Source organism: Ahaetulla prasina, chromosome 1 (assembly GCF_028640845.1).
Source record: "Ahaetulla prasina isolate Xishuangbanna chromosome 1, ASM2864084v1, whole genome shotgun sequence".
In the NCBI taxonomy this organism is placed as follows: domain Eukaryota; kingdom Metazoa; phylum Chordata; class Lepidosauria; order Squamata; family Colubridae; genus Ahaetulla; species Ahaetulla prasina.
In genome coordinates, this window is record NC_080539.1 from 217,837,498 (window position 1) to 217,857,395 (window position 19,898).

The following is a 19,898-nucleotide window of genomic DNA, read 5'->3' on the forward strand; positions in this document are numbered from 1 at the left end:
ATCAAGTCAATCAAAGCTTACCTGCTCAAGTGCAAATATGTGCTGATTGAAATAAAATTGGATCTGCTCATTTGCAATGTTTATGCACAGCTGTTCAAATGAGTTCCTTGTGAAGTTCTCAAATCCAAAAATATCCAATATCCCAACGTTCATTCCACTTTCAGCATTGCTGTTTGAAAATGAACCCAAAACATTAATATCAAATATGATAGTGTAATATGTTGTTATTACTACTGTGAAATAAGGTATTAAACAGAATAAGTATTTTCTTCAGGGACAAAACTTAACACTGAAAATATGAGTGCCTTAAAGAAAGAAAAAGTGCATTTCTCCACTAGTGATTTATAGTATCTTCTAGATCAGCGGTCACCAACTGATGGTCTGTGGAAAGAAAATTTTGGTGGTCCGCAGAAAAATTATTTGCATTTTTTATATTGCACTAAATCAGGGGTCCTCAAACTACGGCCCTTTGGCTGGATATACACAATGAATGTTTGTGTTGCTGCAGAGAGTCTCCCCCTTTGGGGTCTTTTTGTGCAGGTTGGAGGGGGCAGAAATTCCGACTTGGGGTCTGCTTCAGCCTCCTGGTGCGGGGCTTTGGGTGAAGGCTGGATGGAAGCACTGCTGGTGGTGAAGAGCCGGAGAACCTTGTTCCAGTGGGATTGCATCGTAGTCTGGAACTGGCTGACCATTTCAGCCCGTTGAGCCTCCAGGCACTGGTACTTGGCCTATTACTCCCACAGGTCTTCCCTCTGCTTGGAAAGCCTATGCTCGTAGTCCTCAGTGAGGTGCTTCTGCTGAACCTCCTTCCCGGTCAGATCCAATTTGAACTGAGCTGTTTTGTCAACTCTTTCTTGTGGTGGCTGCTTAGTTCCAGCAACTGCTTCCTGTTGGGGCCCTAAGGAGCCCGGGCAGGGAGGCGAGGAGTGGTTGGGAGGGGAGAGGTGAAAAGAGGCCGGCGAGGTGCCCCTCAATGTGAGTGACATGGAGTTGGCTATGCCAACCAGGTCACATGACCACCTAGCCACGCCCACCCGGTCATTAGGAGATGATATTAGTGGTCCACGGGATTTAAAATTATGCATTTAGTGGTCCCTGAGGTCCGAAAGGTTGGTGACCCCTGTTCTAGATTATTCAACCATCATTTTGCCAAAATAACAGTAATGTGGGCAGGCTAGATGATGCAATAAATCATTAGTGTGGAAATGATCAGATACAAAACTATACACATTCCTAATAAATTATCATTTACCAACATAGGTAAACATTACAATGAATTTTCCCTTCCTAGCAAATTTAACTATGGCTTAACTAATTAATTAACTAATTAGAAATTAGACATCTTTAAACTACCGTAAATCCACAGAACAGCTAATAGACACTAGCAACCTGTGCCCTCTAGATATAGTGGGTTACAACTTTATGCCTACACTCTAGAATGTCTTATACTGTATGTGGTTGTGTTAGTTGGAGCTGATGGGAAGTGAAATTTACAAATCTGGAAGGTTGTTTATCCCATGGAGCAGTTCTTAGCAGTGTAGATCATCCACCATTCTAAAAGACATGTTGGTTCATGCCAGCCAAGACAAATTCATCCTTATTAGCTTCCCTTCTGCTGGAATTAATGGGTGGGAAAAATCATTCTGTTAATGCCAAGCTGGCAAGGAAAAAGGGAACTGATCCAGATATTGTTCAAGGGAACTAAAGGACACCGGATTCAAAAGTTGCTTCTGACTTGCCCTTGAAGGATAATTAGAGGGCTGATGGGCTAATATCAGTGGTGGGATTCAGCCAGTTCACACCACTTCGGGAGAACTGGTTGTTAACCTTCTGAGCAGTTTGGCAAACCAGTTGTTGGAAGAAATCATTAGGGCACAGAACCGGTTGTTAAATTACTTGAATCCCACCCCTGGCTAATATGCTCAGTTTTTCACTGGCAAAGCTTCAAACAGGGTTTACTTTTGGTCTCAGAATTACCAAACGTTTGAACAAAAGTTACACTGGTATTGGTGTATTAGGCATAGTTAAGCACAAAAAGTTAATGATTGGGACTGAATTTAAAAGTTTACTTTATGTTGAAGACAATAAAAAGAAAAAACAGGCGGAAGATAAAAGATAATGTAATTAAAACATCTTCTAGTATCTTTCCAGGGTGGGAGATGATTTTAACCCAAGTAAATCCCATTTACCTACTTAAATCCCAGTCAAGTTTTTGAAAACACTGGAGTTAATGCAGTGGTGGGATTCAGCTGGTTCAGGCCAGTTCGGGAGAACCGGTTGTTAAATTGCTGGTTGGCCCCACCCCTCCCCTTCCCGCCTCTTCCAGGAGTCCCCACATGCCTCGTTTTGGCTCCCAGGTAAGTGCAGGGAGGCCTACTAGGCCCAAAACGGGACATGGGATGAGCGGCGTTCCCCCCCCCCAGCCCATTTTTGCTCTCAGGAGGCTGCAGGAAGGTCTAGGCCCAAAATGGGGCACAGGGAAGGGGGCTGCCCCCTCGCAGCCCATTTTTACTCCCAGGAGGCTGCATGGAGGCCTACTAGATCCAAAATGGGGCATGGGGGGTGGCAGCATGCCTCCTCATGGCCCATTTTTGCTCCCAGGGGGGTGCAGGCGGCTGAGTGCTGCCTGTGACACCCCTGGCCACGTCCACCATGGCCACGCCCACCAAGCTGGTCATTAGGACAGAGAACTGGTTGTTAAATTATTTGAATCCCACCACTGAGTTAATGTCCCAGGAACAAAAATGCATGTAAGTCAATTTGAGGCATTATCTAAAACAAACCGTAAACTCTTGATGTTAAATAAAAAGAGATATGCAGGCATCAACAAGTAAATATGCAAGGTATTGACTGTTAACTTGCCATATATTTTTATCAGGTTGCAGCAGGGTATTAATCCGATTTACAATCCAACTGAAGAGTCGGCCATAAAGAGCCTTTGACATGGCATCTCGTACATCAGCTGCTTTGTCCACAGTATTTGTTCGGATAATGGTCTCGCCTCTTGTGACAACACAATGTGAGGTGAGAGCTTCCTGAAGTTCTTCTGAGCCAATGCTCAGCAGCGCAGCAGCTGAAAGACAAGGATGTTGCAAAATGGGGGGCAAAGCAGGGGTGAAATCCAGCAGGTTCTGACAGGTTCTGGAGAACCGGTAGCGGAAATTTTGAGTAGTTGGAGACCCAGCAAATACCACTTCTGGCTGGCCCCAGAGTGGGGAAGGAGTGGAGATTTTGCAGTATCCTTCCCCCGCCACACCCACCAAGCCACGCCACACCCACCAAGCCACACCCACATAACCGGTAATTTAAAAAATTGGATTTCACCACTGGGGCAAAGGGCAAGCCACTGGGTATGAAATTAGATTTCCTGATCATATTCTGCATTGGGACAATTCAGAGATGTTAGCAAAATATTTACCATTATCTAAGGCTTCCATATTGGGCACTTCACTCTTATCAGTTTGGTGTTGTGAAGAAATGGCAGCAAATTCGATATTTCCTGTATTTAAGATCCCAGCCAAAATGCGATACACTGAATGCACTTCCTGAAAATGGTTGGAAAATCAGAACTTTTAACAGGTTACCAGCACAGCACAGCACAGCACAACACTTTGGGGAACAAATACATTCTGAGGACAGATTGTGTATATATAATTCCATAATCCAATCAGATCCAGTCATACTTTCCTTCTCAGATTATAATGTACATTCAATACCTCACCATTTTTGATCATTGCAAAAGCTGGAAGGTGCTAATGTAATGCAGTCACACTCCACGGTCTTAGAGGATTCATATCTTTTTCTTGACTTGAATGTGTACTTCTATCTTATTTCTAATCCTATGTTAGATTGACAGCTTCTTAACAGCCAGTTTCGATTGATTGATTGATTGATTGATTGATTGACTCATTCATTCATTCATTTATTCTGAGCAGTGACAGAATGTTTATTTAACTCTTTATATGTCAGTTTTATGAACCAGTTTCATTCTTCATATACCACTTTTTTTCTGTTCATAAAAGAAATTAGCCTAACTGTGAGACGCCTTGCAGCGAAATGGACAGCAAACAAAGTTAATCAATAAAGAAATAATAAATAAAACAAATGGGCTAATACCGTGCCAAGCAGATCCTAGAAATATCCTACTGCAATGTGAGCATCAAAGGTAAAGATTCTGGCGCATCAGAGAAGAAGCCGAGATGGGATCTGGTATATTTGGGGGAAGACTGGTAGGATCATGAATGGATGAGTTTCTCAAACTGTATTCCTAAATACAGTTGTCTGATAAAATGCCTAATTTTCAGTTAAGTTATTAAGAAAACTTAACTTTTATTATTGTTTGTTTTATTATTGCTATTGGCTTCAGAATTAATTATGTGATTCTGGGGCGATTTACATGTTGTTATTGGTTCTTCTTACTCTAGTTTAGTGTTGATTCAAGTTTAGTAATTCTAACTCTAGTGAATCACTCCACTACAGTTATTATAGTTCTACTCTCACAATAAGTATTCTACAAGCTGTACATATAATTATCCAAACCTGATGTGGCAGCCACCATTGTACTGATTCAGTTGCACACTGAAATATATATATATATTTTAAAGCAAGGCCAATGTTATTCTGTCAACTATATAAAAAAAGTCATCACTTACCTCTTTAGTAAATCCTATGATCCGAAAGCAATGCTGGATTGCTTCAAACTGAGTTCCATAAGATTCTTTATTAATAATATCATGCATCACCTTTCCTGTGCCATTTTCAATATACCTGTGTAAAATACATAACTGAGTTTCTTTTGATGTTACAGCTCTTTTCATGTCCGTAAGTCTGGAATTAGTCGAAGAATCTATGACCACATTGCTCCACAGCTCCCCTGACATAACTAAATAGATGAAGATTGAAGCAGCCAAGATTATGGATGTCATAAACCTCTGCCTAACCACATACTTCCAATTTGATGGACAAACTTACCAATAAATTAAAGGTACACCTATGGGATCACCACTTTCAGGACTTATAGCAGAGGTCATTATGTAACATCTAGATGTTATATAGAGCTTCCACAATTACAACCCAAAATATGAATCAGATATGTAGATGACACTTTCACCATAATCAAAAGGACTAATTAGAGAACACCACAGAACTGTCAACAACATCTTCAAAGGAATCCAGTTTAGCAGAGAAGATGAAAATAACAACTGACTACCCTGGATACCCTGATCAGCAGATACCACAATTGAAAACAAGAAATATAAGTGCACAGAAACCCCACCCCCCAAGTGCTCCACTACCAAAGCAACAACTCAACCTCCCACAAGAGAAGCTGTGTAAAAACTATATTTAGGTGAGCACAAATTTGCTGCAGAAACCTTGAACAGCGGAAAAAGGAGCCTCTATACAACCTATTCCAACAAAATGGATATCCATGCAACTTTATCATAAAATGCTTGACCACTCAACGCAACCCAGCACAACCAACGCAAGCCCTAAAAAGAGTAACACTGCCATACATCAAGAACATCTCAGAAACCACCAATGGACCACCACCACGTGGAATTAATGTAGCACACAACTCAACTAAAGCTTTTCAAAACATCCTAAGTATACCAAAAGTGTATATGGATGGAGTGAGCTCCTGTCACTAAGCTCCCGTCACTCTATCCCTAACTCCTGCCCACCCAGCAGTATGAAAGCAGGCAATATTGCAAGTAGATAAATGGGGACCATTTCAGTAGGGAAAAAATACCTAGGTGCATTCATGTGTGCAGAGAGTGGAAGCCAGCAGTGGATCTGGCCACACATGAGGCATCGCAACACTAGGTGAGGCAAGACCAGCGGAGGAGCCTGGAAGAGCCAGCCTGAGCATCACTAGATAATTAATGTAAAGATAGTTTGCCCCCCCACCTCAACAGTACATCAAGGATAGGCACGCAAGCACCAAACAGAATACACTCGCAGTCTAGGCTGTCAGGACAGCATTGTGTCCAGCATGTGTAGATTTCCCTGACATTGTATGCCATAAGCTAGGTAGCATAAATACGTAAGTAAGTAAGTAAGTAAGTAAATAAATAAATAAATAAATAAATAAATCAGCCAGCCAGCCAGCCAGCCAGCCAGCCAGCCAGATAGATGAGGATAGATTAACCCCAAGATTAACATCGGACCAACAATCAAGTAAACAAGACCCAAATCAAGGAACTGCCAAAAAAGCCAACAATAAACAACCTAACCAAAGAACTTCTAGTACCACCCCCACCAATACTGATAGGGCAAGCCACTGCCAAAATATAAACTGAGAACAAACCCCACTCTTTATTAGCACTGATGATGTTACCTTGTTTGGGTAATGAAACATCTACAAGAAAACAACCAAGTTCAGAGAGCACCAAGGCATCCTCACAATGTATAGTTTCTAGAAAGTAAAGTAATAAATCAAACCCATGACTCAAATCCCTTTTGATAAACATAATTTTGAGACTGAGCCAAAAGCTCAGATTAAATCCTTGTTAAAGAATAATTTCAACTAAATCAGTGAGCATATATTATGCTAACATACAGTACTTCTCGGTTCAATTCAGATTGCAGCAACTCAATAATTATCTAGCTATTTCCTAAATCTTGTCATATTCTTGTATAATCGACAAATGTAATCTTTAGGATAATTACCTACTCTCAGCTCAACCTACTTGACTGGGTTATTGTTGGGAGAAAATAGAAAGAGACTATTATATTATAGTGACCAGACATCCCGCTTTTGGCGGGACAGTCCCGCTTTTTAATAATTTGTCCCGCATCCCGCGGCAATTCCAAAAAGTCCCGAATTTTTTTGTTTCACTCCCATTCTGAAAATGGGAGGCGGCAACGCAAGAGGAGGAGGCGGAGAAGGGGGAGTGGCAGAGAAGGGGGCGCGAGAGGGAGGAGAGATGCCGCTCGACTTCACCCGAGAGGAAGAGAAGAGCCGAGAGGAGAGCCGAGGAGAGCCAAGCCTGCCTGGAAGAGCCGAGAGGAGAGCCGAGCCTGCCTGGAAGAACGGAGAAGCAGCAGCCACTCCTCCTCCTTCAGGCAGGCGGCAAGATTCAGTGCGCACGCGCAGCCCCCCCGTCAATGGTGTCCCACTTTGCCATCGCTGAAATCTGGTCACTTTATATTATATGTGCTGCCTTAAACTTCTAAATGAAAGGTAGAAGTCTAATGAGCAAACCAATATGAGAACAACAAGCCCTTGCAAAGAATTGAAAATATATTATTTTGCAGACTGTACAGAGACACATTTAATCTCTCATTCTTACCTCCTTTTCCCATTACTAACTATCATGAGCAGCATATTATAGGATGTCCTTTTAATTGGTGCTATTATTTTCAAAACAAGGACTCAAAAAAATACAGCTAGGTAAATTTTGGGTCAGTCTCAAAGTTGGAAGAGAGCAAGGCAAGCTCCGGGAGAGATCAGAAACTAGAATACCTGAAGGCAAACTTTGGCCTAATATTGCTAATTACCCAAATAGTAATGTACCCATTTAAAACAATTCATTTGGCTTTGTTTGTCTAGAATGCTAATACATACCATTAACTTTATAATCATCCATTTTGGAAAACAGATTAAATTTGAGAGTCTGGCAAAACTATAATTAGATAAACGTTTTTTATTTTTGATTACATATATATATATATATATATATATATATATATATATATATATATATATATATATATATATATATATATATATAGCATTTCTTCTTGCCTCATGTATACATGAGAGGACTACAGCGGATCTTTAGGACAAGGGGAACATTTAAGGCAGACTTTAAAACAAACAGCTATTTAATACTTAATTATAACTAGCAACAAACACAAGTCAGCAAAAATTACCTGGGAGGCTTTTTCTCAGGGAGCTTATATTCAGAAAGTTTCTTCTGATGATAAAGACCGGCATAAATATAGTAAAATATATGGAAGTTTTTCTCTCCTCTGTTAGAAAAAAAATTATTATTGTAGAGCATAAATATAAGGTGTTATCTTTAACCCAGTGGTGGGTTTCAACATTTTTTGCTACTGGCTTGGTGGATGTGGCAGGGGAAGGATACTGTAAAATCTCCCTTCCCACCCGACTCCGGGGGAAAGTTACTGAAAAATCCCCATTTCCTCCCAATCAGCTGGGACTTGGGAGGTAGAGAATAGTTGGGGGTGGGGCCAGTCAGAATTTTTACTACTAGTTCTCTGAACTCCTCAAAATTTCCACTCCTGGTTCTCCAGAACTGGTCAGAACCTGCTGAAACCCACCTCTGCTTTAACCTGAGAGATTCAACTAGTATATAAAACAATCTCAGGAAGCAATAGTTCCCTCAAACCACATACGTTTATACCTAAAGAAACCCAGATGTCCAGACTGCACAATCCATCAGTCTCAGATCCCTGCTCTATAATTGAGGTGATGGAGTTCTATTCTCCATCTAGAATAAATGAAGGACACCAGGAGGGGGGAAAAAGTTCTGAAATGTTATTAAGAAACCAAGTTTAAAACCAAGTTTTGCCTTTCTCTCAGTCAGTTGCCATTCTTGTGAGCTGTGGTGGGACAGCCTTACATTTTTTTTAAAAAAACCCTTTTAAAAAAAACATTAAAATTGGATCCTGAGTTTTCTTGTTTTCCATCATCCTTGACAATTGGCCATACTGCCGCGAATAAGGGTTATGAAAATCAATATACCAGATTGATAAAGGCTGGTGTATCTAATTCTGAATCCTCCAGGGGAATGGTAAAGCAGTGGCCCCAAACCTTTTGGGCAGGGGTGAAATCCAGCAGGTTCTGACATGTTCTGGAGAACTGGTAGCGGAAATTTTGAGTAGTTTGGAGAACCTCTGGCTGGCCCCAGAGTGGGGTGAGAATGGAGATTTTGCAATATCCTTCCCCCAGGAGTGGGGAGGGAATGGGGATTTTGCAGTACCCTTCCCCTGCCATGCCCACCAAGCCACACCCACAGAACCGGTAGTAAAAAAAATTTGGATTTCACCACTGCTTTTGGGCACCAGGGACTGGTTCCCTGGAGAGAGGTTTTTCTGTGGACTGGAGGGGGCGTAGTTTCATGTGCTGCCTGCATTCTGTGAATGGGGGTTCACTTGTTTGTGTGGCCCGGTTTCTAGTATGTTGTGGACCAGTGCCGGTCCATGGAATCCCATGGGGGTTAGGGATCCCTCTGCTAAAGTACTTTGAACCCTGGATTGAAAGGACAGAGAGCAAGGACAGAGTTTCTAAGAGCTCCCTGGATTTTTGCAGACATTAGGTTAAACTTGAGGACTTATAGAATCCAAGAATTACATCCCAGTGCACAAAGGTGTTTAAGAGCAACAACAATAAAACCCAATCATTTATAGCAGTGGTTCTCAACCTTTTCTTCACCACGAATCCCTTTTACATACCTTTTGTGGCCATGGATCATGGCCACAGACCCCCAAGACTTAACTCAAGATTTAAATCTTAACATTTCTTCAAGCCTTCGCAGACCCCCTGTGACAACATTGTGTCCCCACCCCAGGGGTCTGGGGACCACAAGTTGAGAACTACTGATTTACTTAACTTAAGCTTAATATATATTCTGGTTTATCTTCAAATTATTTAGTCTTTCACTATTCAGCATAATTGTTTTCACACAGCAGGAAAGATGGGAACCAGACAAATAAATAATTTTCAGGTTATTTGCCTTAATCTGGTAGGGGTGACTTGCTAAGAGGAACTGAACAGTTACTATTAGCATTTCTTTCATTGTATCTTTCATAGTTGGGCCTTTCTGCCAAATATCTCTGAGCTTTGTCTTTTCCATGGAGACCACCTTGGTGCCAAACAAATCTACCTTTCAGTGCCAACTAAAAACTTGGCCTCCTACTCTCAAAACTGAAACTTAGCATTCAAAACATGACCATGCCTTTCGTCCATTAAGCACATTTCTGAGATGTTTCCATTATTATGATGTGTGTATTTAATCAATTATTTATTTATTTATTTATTTATTTATTTATTTATTTATTTATTTATTTATTTATTTATTTTAAGTCTTACTTTTCCCTGTTTATTTGATAAGAATATAACTCACCACAAGATTCTTTTAGAGCACATAGAGTACAAATATGTTCAACCAAAATTAAATACTTTCAATAAAAGAATATTTATTTTGCAACCATCAATTTTCTGTATGAATGCAAAAAAGATTATTGAATCTATATAGCTCTATAGTTTTACTCCGTTTGCAAATTAGGCCTTTTTCGAATTGTTTGGAAGGATGCATCATAAAGTGAAGGCATCATATATATTGGAATCTGCTGTTCCAGGGATCAAGATGATTGCATCCCTTAGACAGCTCCTTCAAAGCCCTCCCCAGTTGCTTTGGCTTACGTGTAGCTGCATAGAAATCATCTCTAGACTGCAATAGGCACCTCAGCACTTCAAGCAGGAGTTTCAAGGTGCCTTATGGTTCCTTTGCAAATTGCCTCTCCAAATAATTTGCATAGGATAGGTATTAGTGCACAGAAGCCAAAATCATACTTAAAAGTCTCCAACCTTTTCCAGTTGAAGGTAACATATTTATACAAATTTATAATAAAATATAATATTTTATTATTATTATTTTAAACAGAACAGTCCAAATTATACCTACAAGGCTTGCTTTATAACTCTGGATTTTTCTAGCAGGTATTCTGAGATCTTTGCTCCCATTACAGCTCCAGTTGGTGTGAACATCATTTCCAAGTATTTCCCAAAACGGCTAGAATTGTCATTGATAGCAGTCCGGGCATTTCCAAATGCTTCGACTAAAGGGTTCACTTGGAGGATCTTCTCCCGCAAAGCACGGTTGTTTGCCTTCATGAACAGAAAAAATCACAAGGAGTTTCCTCTATCAATTATGTGGCCTTCATATCCGTTTAAAACTTTCCTATCCTCACCCTGCACTGAAAGTGAATATGTCAGCAAGTGGCAGTTGAAAAGGAGACACAATCAGGAACAAAATGATAAGAAACAAGAACAACCCCCACCCCAGCATTAAATATCTATCTATTAATACTTTGTGCAAATTTGTTTGAAGAGAACCTTTCCTAATTTCTCTGGGATATAACCCAATGAAGATACAAATTTAAAAAGTTATTTTGTTATACATAAAACCTATTAAATAAGTAAATATGTGACGTCTGCATGATTCACTTAACAACCGCAGTGACTTGCTTAACAATCATGCAAAAAGGTTGGTAAAATGAGGCGTAACTCACACTTAACCACTGCCTTGCTTAGCCACAGAAATTCTCAACCCAGTTGTGATCGTAATCTGAGGAGTATCGGTATTATGCGTTAACAAAGGATCTGAGACTGAAGTTAACAAGAAATGGAAGCAGAAGCTTGCAATCACCTTGTCACAAGATACACTTGAAACGGGAAGGGAAGAAAAAGCATAAAACACAAACAGGAACCCAAAGATTTGTGCATGCTCATCCTTGCCAAATTAGCAAGTGGGCAACCTGTGGCCTCCAGATAATTCTACATTAACAAATCTCAGCCTGCCCCTCTTGCCTGTGACGAGGGAGAATTGAAACCCGGTATAATCAGTTGAGACAGAGATTGTTTAACCCTGCACTAAATCTCAGTTTAAGGTTGCATGCAAATGCAGCCAGTACTTCACAGTATTATAATTTGAGTTATGTGACAGTCAGCTAATACCTTTCCCAGGAAGGTCAAATGCTGCACAATGAGATGGGCACTTTCGGTCTTCCCAGCACCGCTTTCCCCACTGATGATTATGCACTGATGGTACAAAACAGAAGAGAAGATGCATAATTGGCAACTCATGGAATATACCTTCATCCCTATTTTCATGTGCTTTAATATACCATTAAACATTTAACTATCTCAAATTATACTTTCTTTGAAGAGTTGAACAATCATGCAGAGTATAAAACAAACATTTAAAGTTGCCCAGTTGAAAGTATTAAATGCAGTACGTATGTGAATGCATATATTTGAATTGGATCTAGCCTGCTGATAATAGAGAATACAGAAAGAATTTCTATTTCTGCCAATTTTTTTCAGTGAGAAAGGATTTCTGTCCCTTCTACAAATACACCCGCAGGATATCTATATACCGTATATACTCGAGTATAAGCCGAGTTTTTCAGCACGTTTTTTGTGCTGAAAAACGTCCCCTCGGCTTATACTCGAGTATATACGGCTTATACTCGAGTTTTTTTTTTTTCTTCTTTTTTTCACATTATACCGGATGGTGCAAACTTGGCGGGCTTTTGCATTAGCGCGGGGAAGCCCTGCCGGTGCAGTGAGAGGGCGGGGCGGGGGAGCTGCCAGCCTTCTCGGCTGAGGGAGGGAGGCTTTCCCTGACCGGTAGCTGCCTCATTTCCCTCCCTCGGCTTATACTCGAGTCCCCAGTTTACCCCAGTTTTTTGGGGTAAAATTGGGGACCTCGGCTTATACTCGGATCGGCTTATATTCGAGTATATACGGTATATATAAAAGCCAAATGCCACTCACTCATCACAAAATCTCCAGAATGGTAAAGCTACAAACTTGAAATATGGCACACATGTTCCTCTTGGCTTCTAGGTACTCGCTAAGAAAGGATTTTTCGAAATGACCATCAGATCATTAATATTTCATATACAGTATTATATTCACACATTCTGATGCTAAGGAGTTAGACGTTGTACTCCCTCTCCCCACCTGAAAGGAACTCTGTCCCAACTGCCAGTTTACTTATATTAACACGCTCTGATGCTACCCCTTTGCTAAACCGGGCATGGCCGTGGCCAGTGCGTGACTCATCCGGCCTCCAGGCTGAGACATTCTACTCCCTCTCCCCCTCTGTTCCAACTGCCAGTTGCCTTATATTAACACACTCTGATGCTACGGAGTTACACATTCTACTTTAAGTTTCACCGCTGTAAGTGTCAATTTATCATGCCCAATCACATAACACGGGCATCCAGCTAGTAATTATATATGGGTGACATTAGACTCTGATTAAATAATGAATGTACAGTAAGTGACAAACAAGAAAATCAACTATTTTGCAAAAAAAATTAGTGTTTTGTTTTCTTTTGTTTTGTCCACTGAAGCCTTCAGTGTCTGGATCTGACTGCTCCTGATGAAGAAAAGGCATGCAGAATTGGGGAAGTGAATCAAACAAGATTAATAATCTGGGATTGTTTCAAACAATGCAACTGAGTGATAATTTCATAACAGTCACTCTGCCCATGGAAATGACAATATTAGGACAGTTTTCGTTTACATGGGCTACTCCCTAGAATTACATAGGTTTTCCTCTGTGCTGGCCAGTTTGTATCCACATTCTAGTCCTCCAGGTTGTAGGGAAAATGCAAGGGCCAAAACAGACCTCACATCATATAAATGGCCACCAGTGTGAAAATAGTTGCCATGCTCTTGGCTGGGCTCTCTCCATGTGACATATCACATTTGGAACAAAGTGACATTTAATCCTTTCAGGTTAAGACCCTAGTATGGAGCAATGATTTAAAAACATGAAGAACATAGCATCACAACATTCAATAACTTACACTGCTCTTTAATATTGGAATATATTTAAAAGAAATTTGTTTTAATATATTTTACAGCTATTTACTTTTTTTTTAACTTAATGCACTGAAAAACTGATGAAGAGTGAAACATATATCAGTCGACAAGTTCTACCAGGTATTATGGCGGAGGCAGGAAGCCAAATGGATGATTAATGTTTTTGGCAGCAGCTGCCTATTTAGTTGAACTCTACCTGGGTTCCTGAAGCATCCTAGAACAGCTATTCAGACTACTTATCGGTTGTTCTACTTTTCAAGGCAAAAAAAAGGAGAGAAAAAGTTCCTTTTAACAGTCACCAAATGTAATATATCTGAAGATCCCTGCACATCACTTCCTTTTCTCTTTATTCCAAATGGTAATATGTCTGTAATTATTTTCTAGAGCAGGACTGTCCAACCTTAAGACTTCTGGACTTCAACTCCCCCAAATTACAGAGAGAATGTAAATATTCCCTTTTTCACTTTAAGTAATCACACGCAAAATATTCAGAGCCAATGGTGTTCGAAACACAGATCTCCCATTTCATATACTGCAAACATATGTGAAAAGAATGTCCCATAGAAAAATTACAGACAATACTTTGTATAAGATTTTGGCTTATGATAACAGAACTAATGCTACTACAGAAACAACTCTGATGTAAAGAACTAACAAGTTGCACATAGAAACAAATGTAAATATCGGAGAGAATAAAAGATAAAGGGCAACACAAGTAAACAAATTAAAGCTCAAACTTTAATTCAAGTATTAGGTTAACTTTCCCTAGTGTTCTAGAGAATAGACTAGCTTTGAAACAAATGTTTACCACGGTGTAAATTTATTAGTTGGAAATACTTTGTCCTGCAAAATCTAGTTTATATTCAAGGTCGGAGGAAACTCTTAGTTCTTTCTTTCTAAAACAATATTGCTGCTGCCTTTCTCCCCCTCCTCCATCCTCCTTCAACACCCAATTATTTTAGCCCTGTCACTGTCCTGGCTTCTCATCTTGAGGCATGTTCCACTTTCGTCAATGTCCTTCTAAAATAGAGTGCTGAGAACTGGACATATTTCTCCAGATAAGGTCTGGCTAGTATAGAGATTATATTCCATGACCCAGAAGTTATCCTCCTTCTGTTAATGCAGCCTCAGACCGCATTAACTCTTCAGTCTTCATCATGCCACTGACTCATCTTCAGTTTGTGATTACTAAGGTTATCTAGATTGTTCTCACATATATCACTATCACAAGATATCTCTCCCATCTACAATAAGTGTCTTAGATTTTTTTTTAATGTAAGACTTGCATTCTATAGTGTCATCTGTAAAATTCTTAGAAGCCCTCTTTCAGACTCATCCATTCAACTTATAAAAGTACTGAACTGTCTCTATGGCTTAGGAGAGATACTAGTCCTCCCAGGATCTAGCTCCATATTGATGCAAAGATGTGAATGAGAATAGGTGTATGTGGTGATGGAATGTAGAAGGCTGGATTCGCAGGAGGGATAGGTTGAATTCCAGAAGAATAAGAGGCAGCTCAGTCCAGAGACTTTGTGTGAGAGAAAAAGGGTGAAGACAGCCCCTCCCTGATAGTTCTTATAGAGCTATGATGGTGAACCTGTGGCACGCGTGCTGGAAGTGGCACACAGAGCCATTTCTCCGGGCACATGAGCTGTTGCCCGTTGTTCTTCTGGGTTCTGGTGCGCCAGTTGTCGTGTCCCCCTCCCCCTCTGACGACCAGGTCTAGGAAGTCTGTATCAAGCATGGCCACAAAGCCTCTGCAGCTGTGCCAAATTCCTTTCAGATTTCTCAAGGCAGGCAGGAATCCAAGTTGTGACTTCAGCAAACCAGATGAGACTTTGCTTGACTCAAAGTTGCTTGACTTAAACTGATCCTTTATATAGGCCATGGGGTGTGGTTCCATGACTCAGCACTTATCCAGGCCTGCCCCTCCCTTCCTTCTGCTGACGTCGCCTCTCAGATCTCCGGAAGCGGAGATCCGTCCACTGTAAATTCCCTTCCTCTGAATCTGCTGCCGGTAATTCTAGCACATGGCTGGCTCCCTGCTCACACACTGTAGGAGTGAGGTTTGTTTGTTCATTCCTGACATTCTGTCCGGGCATGGTGCCAGGGCTGGGGACTGGAGGCATGGCAGGCCGTTCCTCTTCATTATCAGACTCTGGATCTGATAGCAGGCCCGGGAGGAGGCAGGAGGGGCCTGGCTGAGGAGAGGAGGGAGGACGAGGCACAACACCAGTCATCCGGTCTTCACATACGTGGGAGCGCTGGAAACTGAAAGAGCAGCCGCCCGATGAGCATGCGCTCGCCGGAAAGATGATCTTCCGGTTTCTGTCATATATATGTGCATCAACCAGCTGGTCTTTACGCGCACATGCGCGCACCAGAAACCGGAAGATCGTTTCCCCAGCGCGTGCCTGTGCATTTTTTATGATGTTTGGATGTACACTGCTAGTACGTGCAAATCCTTTGCATTCAGAGAGAGCTGGGAGATAATTACAAAACAGCCACACACATCTTAAAAAGAGATGCAGCTTTTTATTGATTCTATCAGAGATGTAACACAGGAAAAGGAGATTAAACCAATACACTGGAAAAGCTCTTAATCAAAGGGAATCTCAGATGCCATTTGAAAATATACTGTTATTTACTTTGTATCATACGAATAATTATTATCCATACAGCAAAAATTGGGTGTACTAATCTTGAGTACACCCAAGCATGTGTCTCAATCTGCATATGTGGTCATATAAAATATATTCATGAAAGAAATGAACAAGGAATAGGAAAAAAAATAGTTGGGGGAAAAACTTAAAGCAATAGCACCATTTTATCAATTATCTCCTAATCACCTGTTTGCAACTTCCATTGTGTCCATATCCCAATTACACTGAAACTAACTTATGCATGCAAACAGTATGTCGTGTCCCACTCCTCCGCTGACGGCCGGGTCAGGGAAATCCGAATCAGGCTTGCCTCTGCAGCTCTGCCCAAAGTCCTAGCAAAGTCCTCAGAGCAGGCAGAAGACCAGTAAGTGACTTCAGCAAGATAAGTTCGACTTTTGCCTGACTCAGAGACTGCCAGAAAGCAGATCCTTTATATAGGCCATGGGGTGTGGCTCCATGACTCAGCACTCATTAAGGCCTGCCCCTCCCTTCCTTCTGTTGCCTCCGCCTATCCAATCTTCTGATGCGAGGGTCACTCCAATCAGCTGTTGGTAATAAACCCTCCTCAGGCTCACATGCTGTGGAGGAGGGGGAGGGGTCTAGCTGCTCCGTTTGTCTGGGCATGGAGCCAGGACTGGGGCCGGGAGGCATACATTCCTCCGTGTTCGGGAGCAGATAAGAAGGCCCCGGCTGCTCTGAGGGCGGGCAAGACACAACACAGTATGTGTTCAAAAGGGCTCCAAATTAAATAGCTTATAAAATGCACATGTTTAGCACAGATATCTGCAGGGTAGGGGGAAAAGGATGAAAACAGCCTCCTGGCATAGCAAGACAAAGCTTCACTCCTCTGAACATCATGAGGGTCCGCAACTTAGGCGTCCTCCTGGACGAACGGCTGTCTCTAGAAGACCATTTGACGGCCGTCTCCAGGAGAGCGTTTTACCAGGTTCGCCTGGTACGCCAGTTGCGCCCCTTTCTAGACCGGGATGCCCTATGCACGGTCACTCACGCGCTCGTGACGTCTCGCCTGGATTACTGCAATGCTCTCTACATGGGGCTCCCCTTGAAGGGCATCCGGAGGCTGCAGTTAGTCCAGAATGCGGCTGCGCGGGTGATAGATGGAGCCCCTCGTGGCTCCCGTATAACACCCATCCTGCGCAGACTGCACTGGCTACCTGTGGCCTTCCGGGTGCGCTTCAAGGTTTTGGTGACCACCTTTAAAGCGCTCCATGGCATTGGGCCGGGTTATTTACGGGACCGCCTTCTGCTACCGAATACCTCTCACCGACCCGTGCGCTCTCACAGAGAGGGTCTCCTCAGGGTGCCGTCAGCGAGGCAATGTCGTCTGGCGACGCCCAGGGGAAGGGCCTTCTCTGTGGGGGCTCCCACCCTTTGGAACGAACTACCCCCCGGACTCCGTCAGCTTCCGGACCTTCGGACCTTCCGCCGCGGGCTTAAAACATATTTATTTAATTGTGCAGGACTGAGCTAGATTTTAAATTTATGGGTTTTAATTAGGTTTTATCTGTATATTTTAATTAACGGGCTTTAAAATAAGTTTTTTAAATTGTTTTTATTCTGTATTTATGTGTTTTTAAGTGCCTGTGAACTGCCCTGAGTCCTTCGGGAGATAGGGCGGTATATAAATATGATTAATAAATAAATAAATAAATAAATCATGGCGCTTGCTTGCTTCAGGAAGGGACAACCCTGCTTTTGTTATTTTGACAAGAATATCAGATCTTTCAGATGCTTCTGATTCTCAGTTCGTAGGCCTCAGTTAATGACTATAATTAGGACCAGGAACTTTGTCATTAAGCGACATGGTCATGAAGCAAAGAAAAAAAAATAATCACATGACTTATGTGCTAATTTACGACAGCAGTTATGGAAATTCCGGTTGTGGTTGGTAGGCAAATCATGCACAGTTATTAAGCATGCTGTCACATGACCACCACTTGAGACTTCGTCCTGGCTTCCGCCATTGACTTTGCTTGTTGGAAGCCTACAAATGGCGATCTTGGGACTGTGGGATAGTACGACTGTTGTAAATGTGCACTGGTTGCAAGGCGTCCGAATTGCAATCATAACCACAGGGATTCTGAGACAAGCATAACTCAAGGACTGGCCAGAAGTCTCCATATTCAGCACCGTCATAACTTTGAACAGTTGCTGAATAAATGGTCACTAAGTGAGGACTGTCTGTATTTTTATATTTGTGGACGGTTTTGATACAGATTTAATTGTAATGGGCCCAAGTAATCACTGAAATGTAAAGTACTCATGACTATAATTGCCTTTGATTTCAGAGACTCAATTCTAGATAGGATTAACTTTAGAACCAATCTATTAAATTTTTAAATATACTTTATTAAGAATCTCACATAGTAATTTCTGTTACCAGCTATGTTTAAAACACAGTTATGACCTTCATGATTCAAAAACTCATTAAATTCTATACAGCACATTTGACAAAGTTTAATCAATCCCAAGGTTTTTTTTTAAAAAATGCAGCATTTTCTTATGTCATGCATATAATTGTAAGTACCATATTTTAAAAAACAACTATTTTCCTACCTGGTCTTTATTAAAAGTAATCATGCCTTGGTAAGCAGCATCCGCAGTTGCAAATATGTGGGGTGGGTTGGAGGAACGCTTCACACCATGATAAAGCTTGGAAAACTAAATACAAAATCACACTTATCAAAACACTGCATGTGAACTAGTTAACTAGAAAATACATATCAAAATGCAAAGAGGCAGAACCACCAACTCCTGCATATGATTTCTCTCTCTCCATAGCAAGCTATCTTAGATCAAATTATTTGCCAAGGCAGATAAATGTCTACTCCAAATGGCAAAATCTTTGCTAAAAAACCAGAAAGGTTTCTATTTCATCCTTTAACCGGGAGATTTCAAAGACTGAACCCACATCTTTCTTGTGCTCTTATATTTTCCCCCAACATCTGTTCTATATAATGTTTTTTTTTTAAATGAATGGCTATGAGAAAGCAATAGGGACGCGGTGGCTCAGTGGCTAAGATGCTGAGCTTGTCGATCGAAAGGTCGGCAGTTCAGCAGTTCGAATCCTTAGTGCCGCATAACAAGGTGAGCTCCTGTTACTTGCCCCAGCTTCTGCCAACCTAGCCGTACGAAAGCACGTAGAAAATGCAAGTAGAAAAATAGGGACCACCTTTGGTGGGAAGGTAACAGTGTTTCATGCGCCTTTTGCATTTAGACATGCCGGCCACATGACCACGGAGACAGGCCTCGTCTGCAGATGAGTCGCGATGACACCTAACAATTTGGTGAATGTTCTCGGGGCCGAGAAAAGGCCAAAGGGCAGTGCCCTGTACTGCCAATGGTTGCCTGCAAATGAGAATCTGAGAACTCTCCTGTGGGACAGTCTGACTGGTACTGATATGCCTCTTTGAGATCTATTGAAGTCAAAAGATCTCCCTGTCTGATGCCCCCCAAAATGGTATGCAGGGATTGCATCTTGAATCTCTTGTACCTTACATGTACATTGAGGTCCTTCAAATTTAAAATGGCTCTCTGTCCTCCTGAACTCTTGGGAACCAGAAAGGGGACTGAAAAAACCCCGAGTCCCTTTTGTTCTACTGGCACTGGTTCGATGGCCCTGATGTCCA

At 41.6% G+C, this 19,898-nt stretch overlaps 1 protein-coding gene across 1 annotated transcript in view; it reads right to left on the reverse strand.

Moving 5' to 3' along the window:
- Positions 1-19,898, reverse strand: part of MYO3B (myosin IIIB) — a 284,495-nt gene that overhangs the window by 159,603 nt on the left and 104,994 nt on the right. The window contains exons 11-18 of the mRNA XM_058190849.1: positions 18,826-18,930; positions 11,705-11,788; positions 10,653-10,855; positions 7,876-7,974; positions 4,653-4,767; positions 3,419-3,545; positions 2,863-3,073; positions 22-169 (exon numbers count right to left, since the gene is read on the reverse strand). Coding sequence (XP_058046832.1) covers positions 22-169; positions 2,863-3,073; positions 3,419-3,545; positions 4,653-4,767; positions 7,876-7,974; positions 10,653-10,855; positions 11,705-11,788; positions 18,826-18,930 — 1,092 coding nt within the window. The remainder of the gene's footprint in view (positions 1-21; positions 170-2,862; positions 3,074-3,418; positions 3,546-4,652; positions 4,768-7,875; positions 7,975-10,652; positions 10,856-11,704; positions 11,789-18,825; positions 18,931-19,898) is intronic.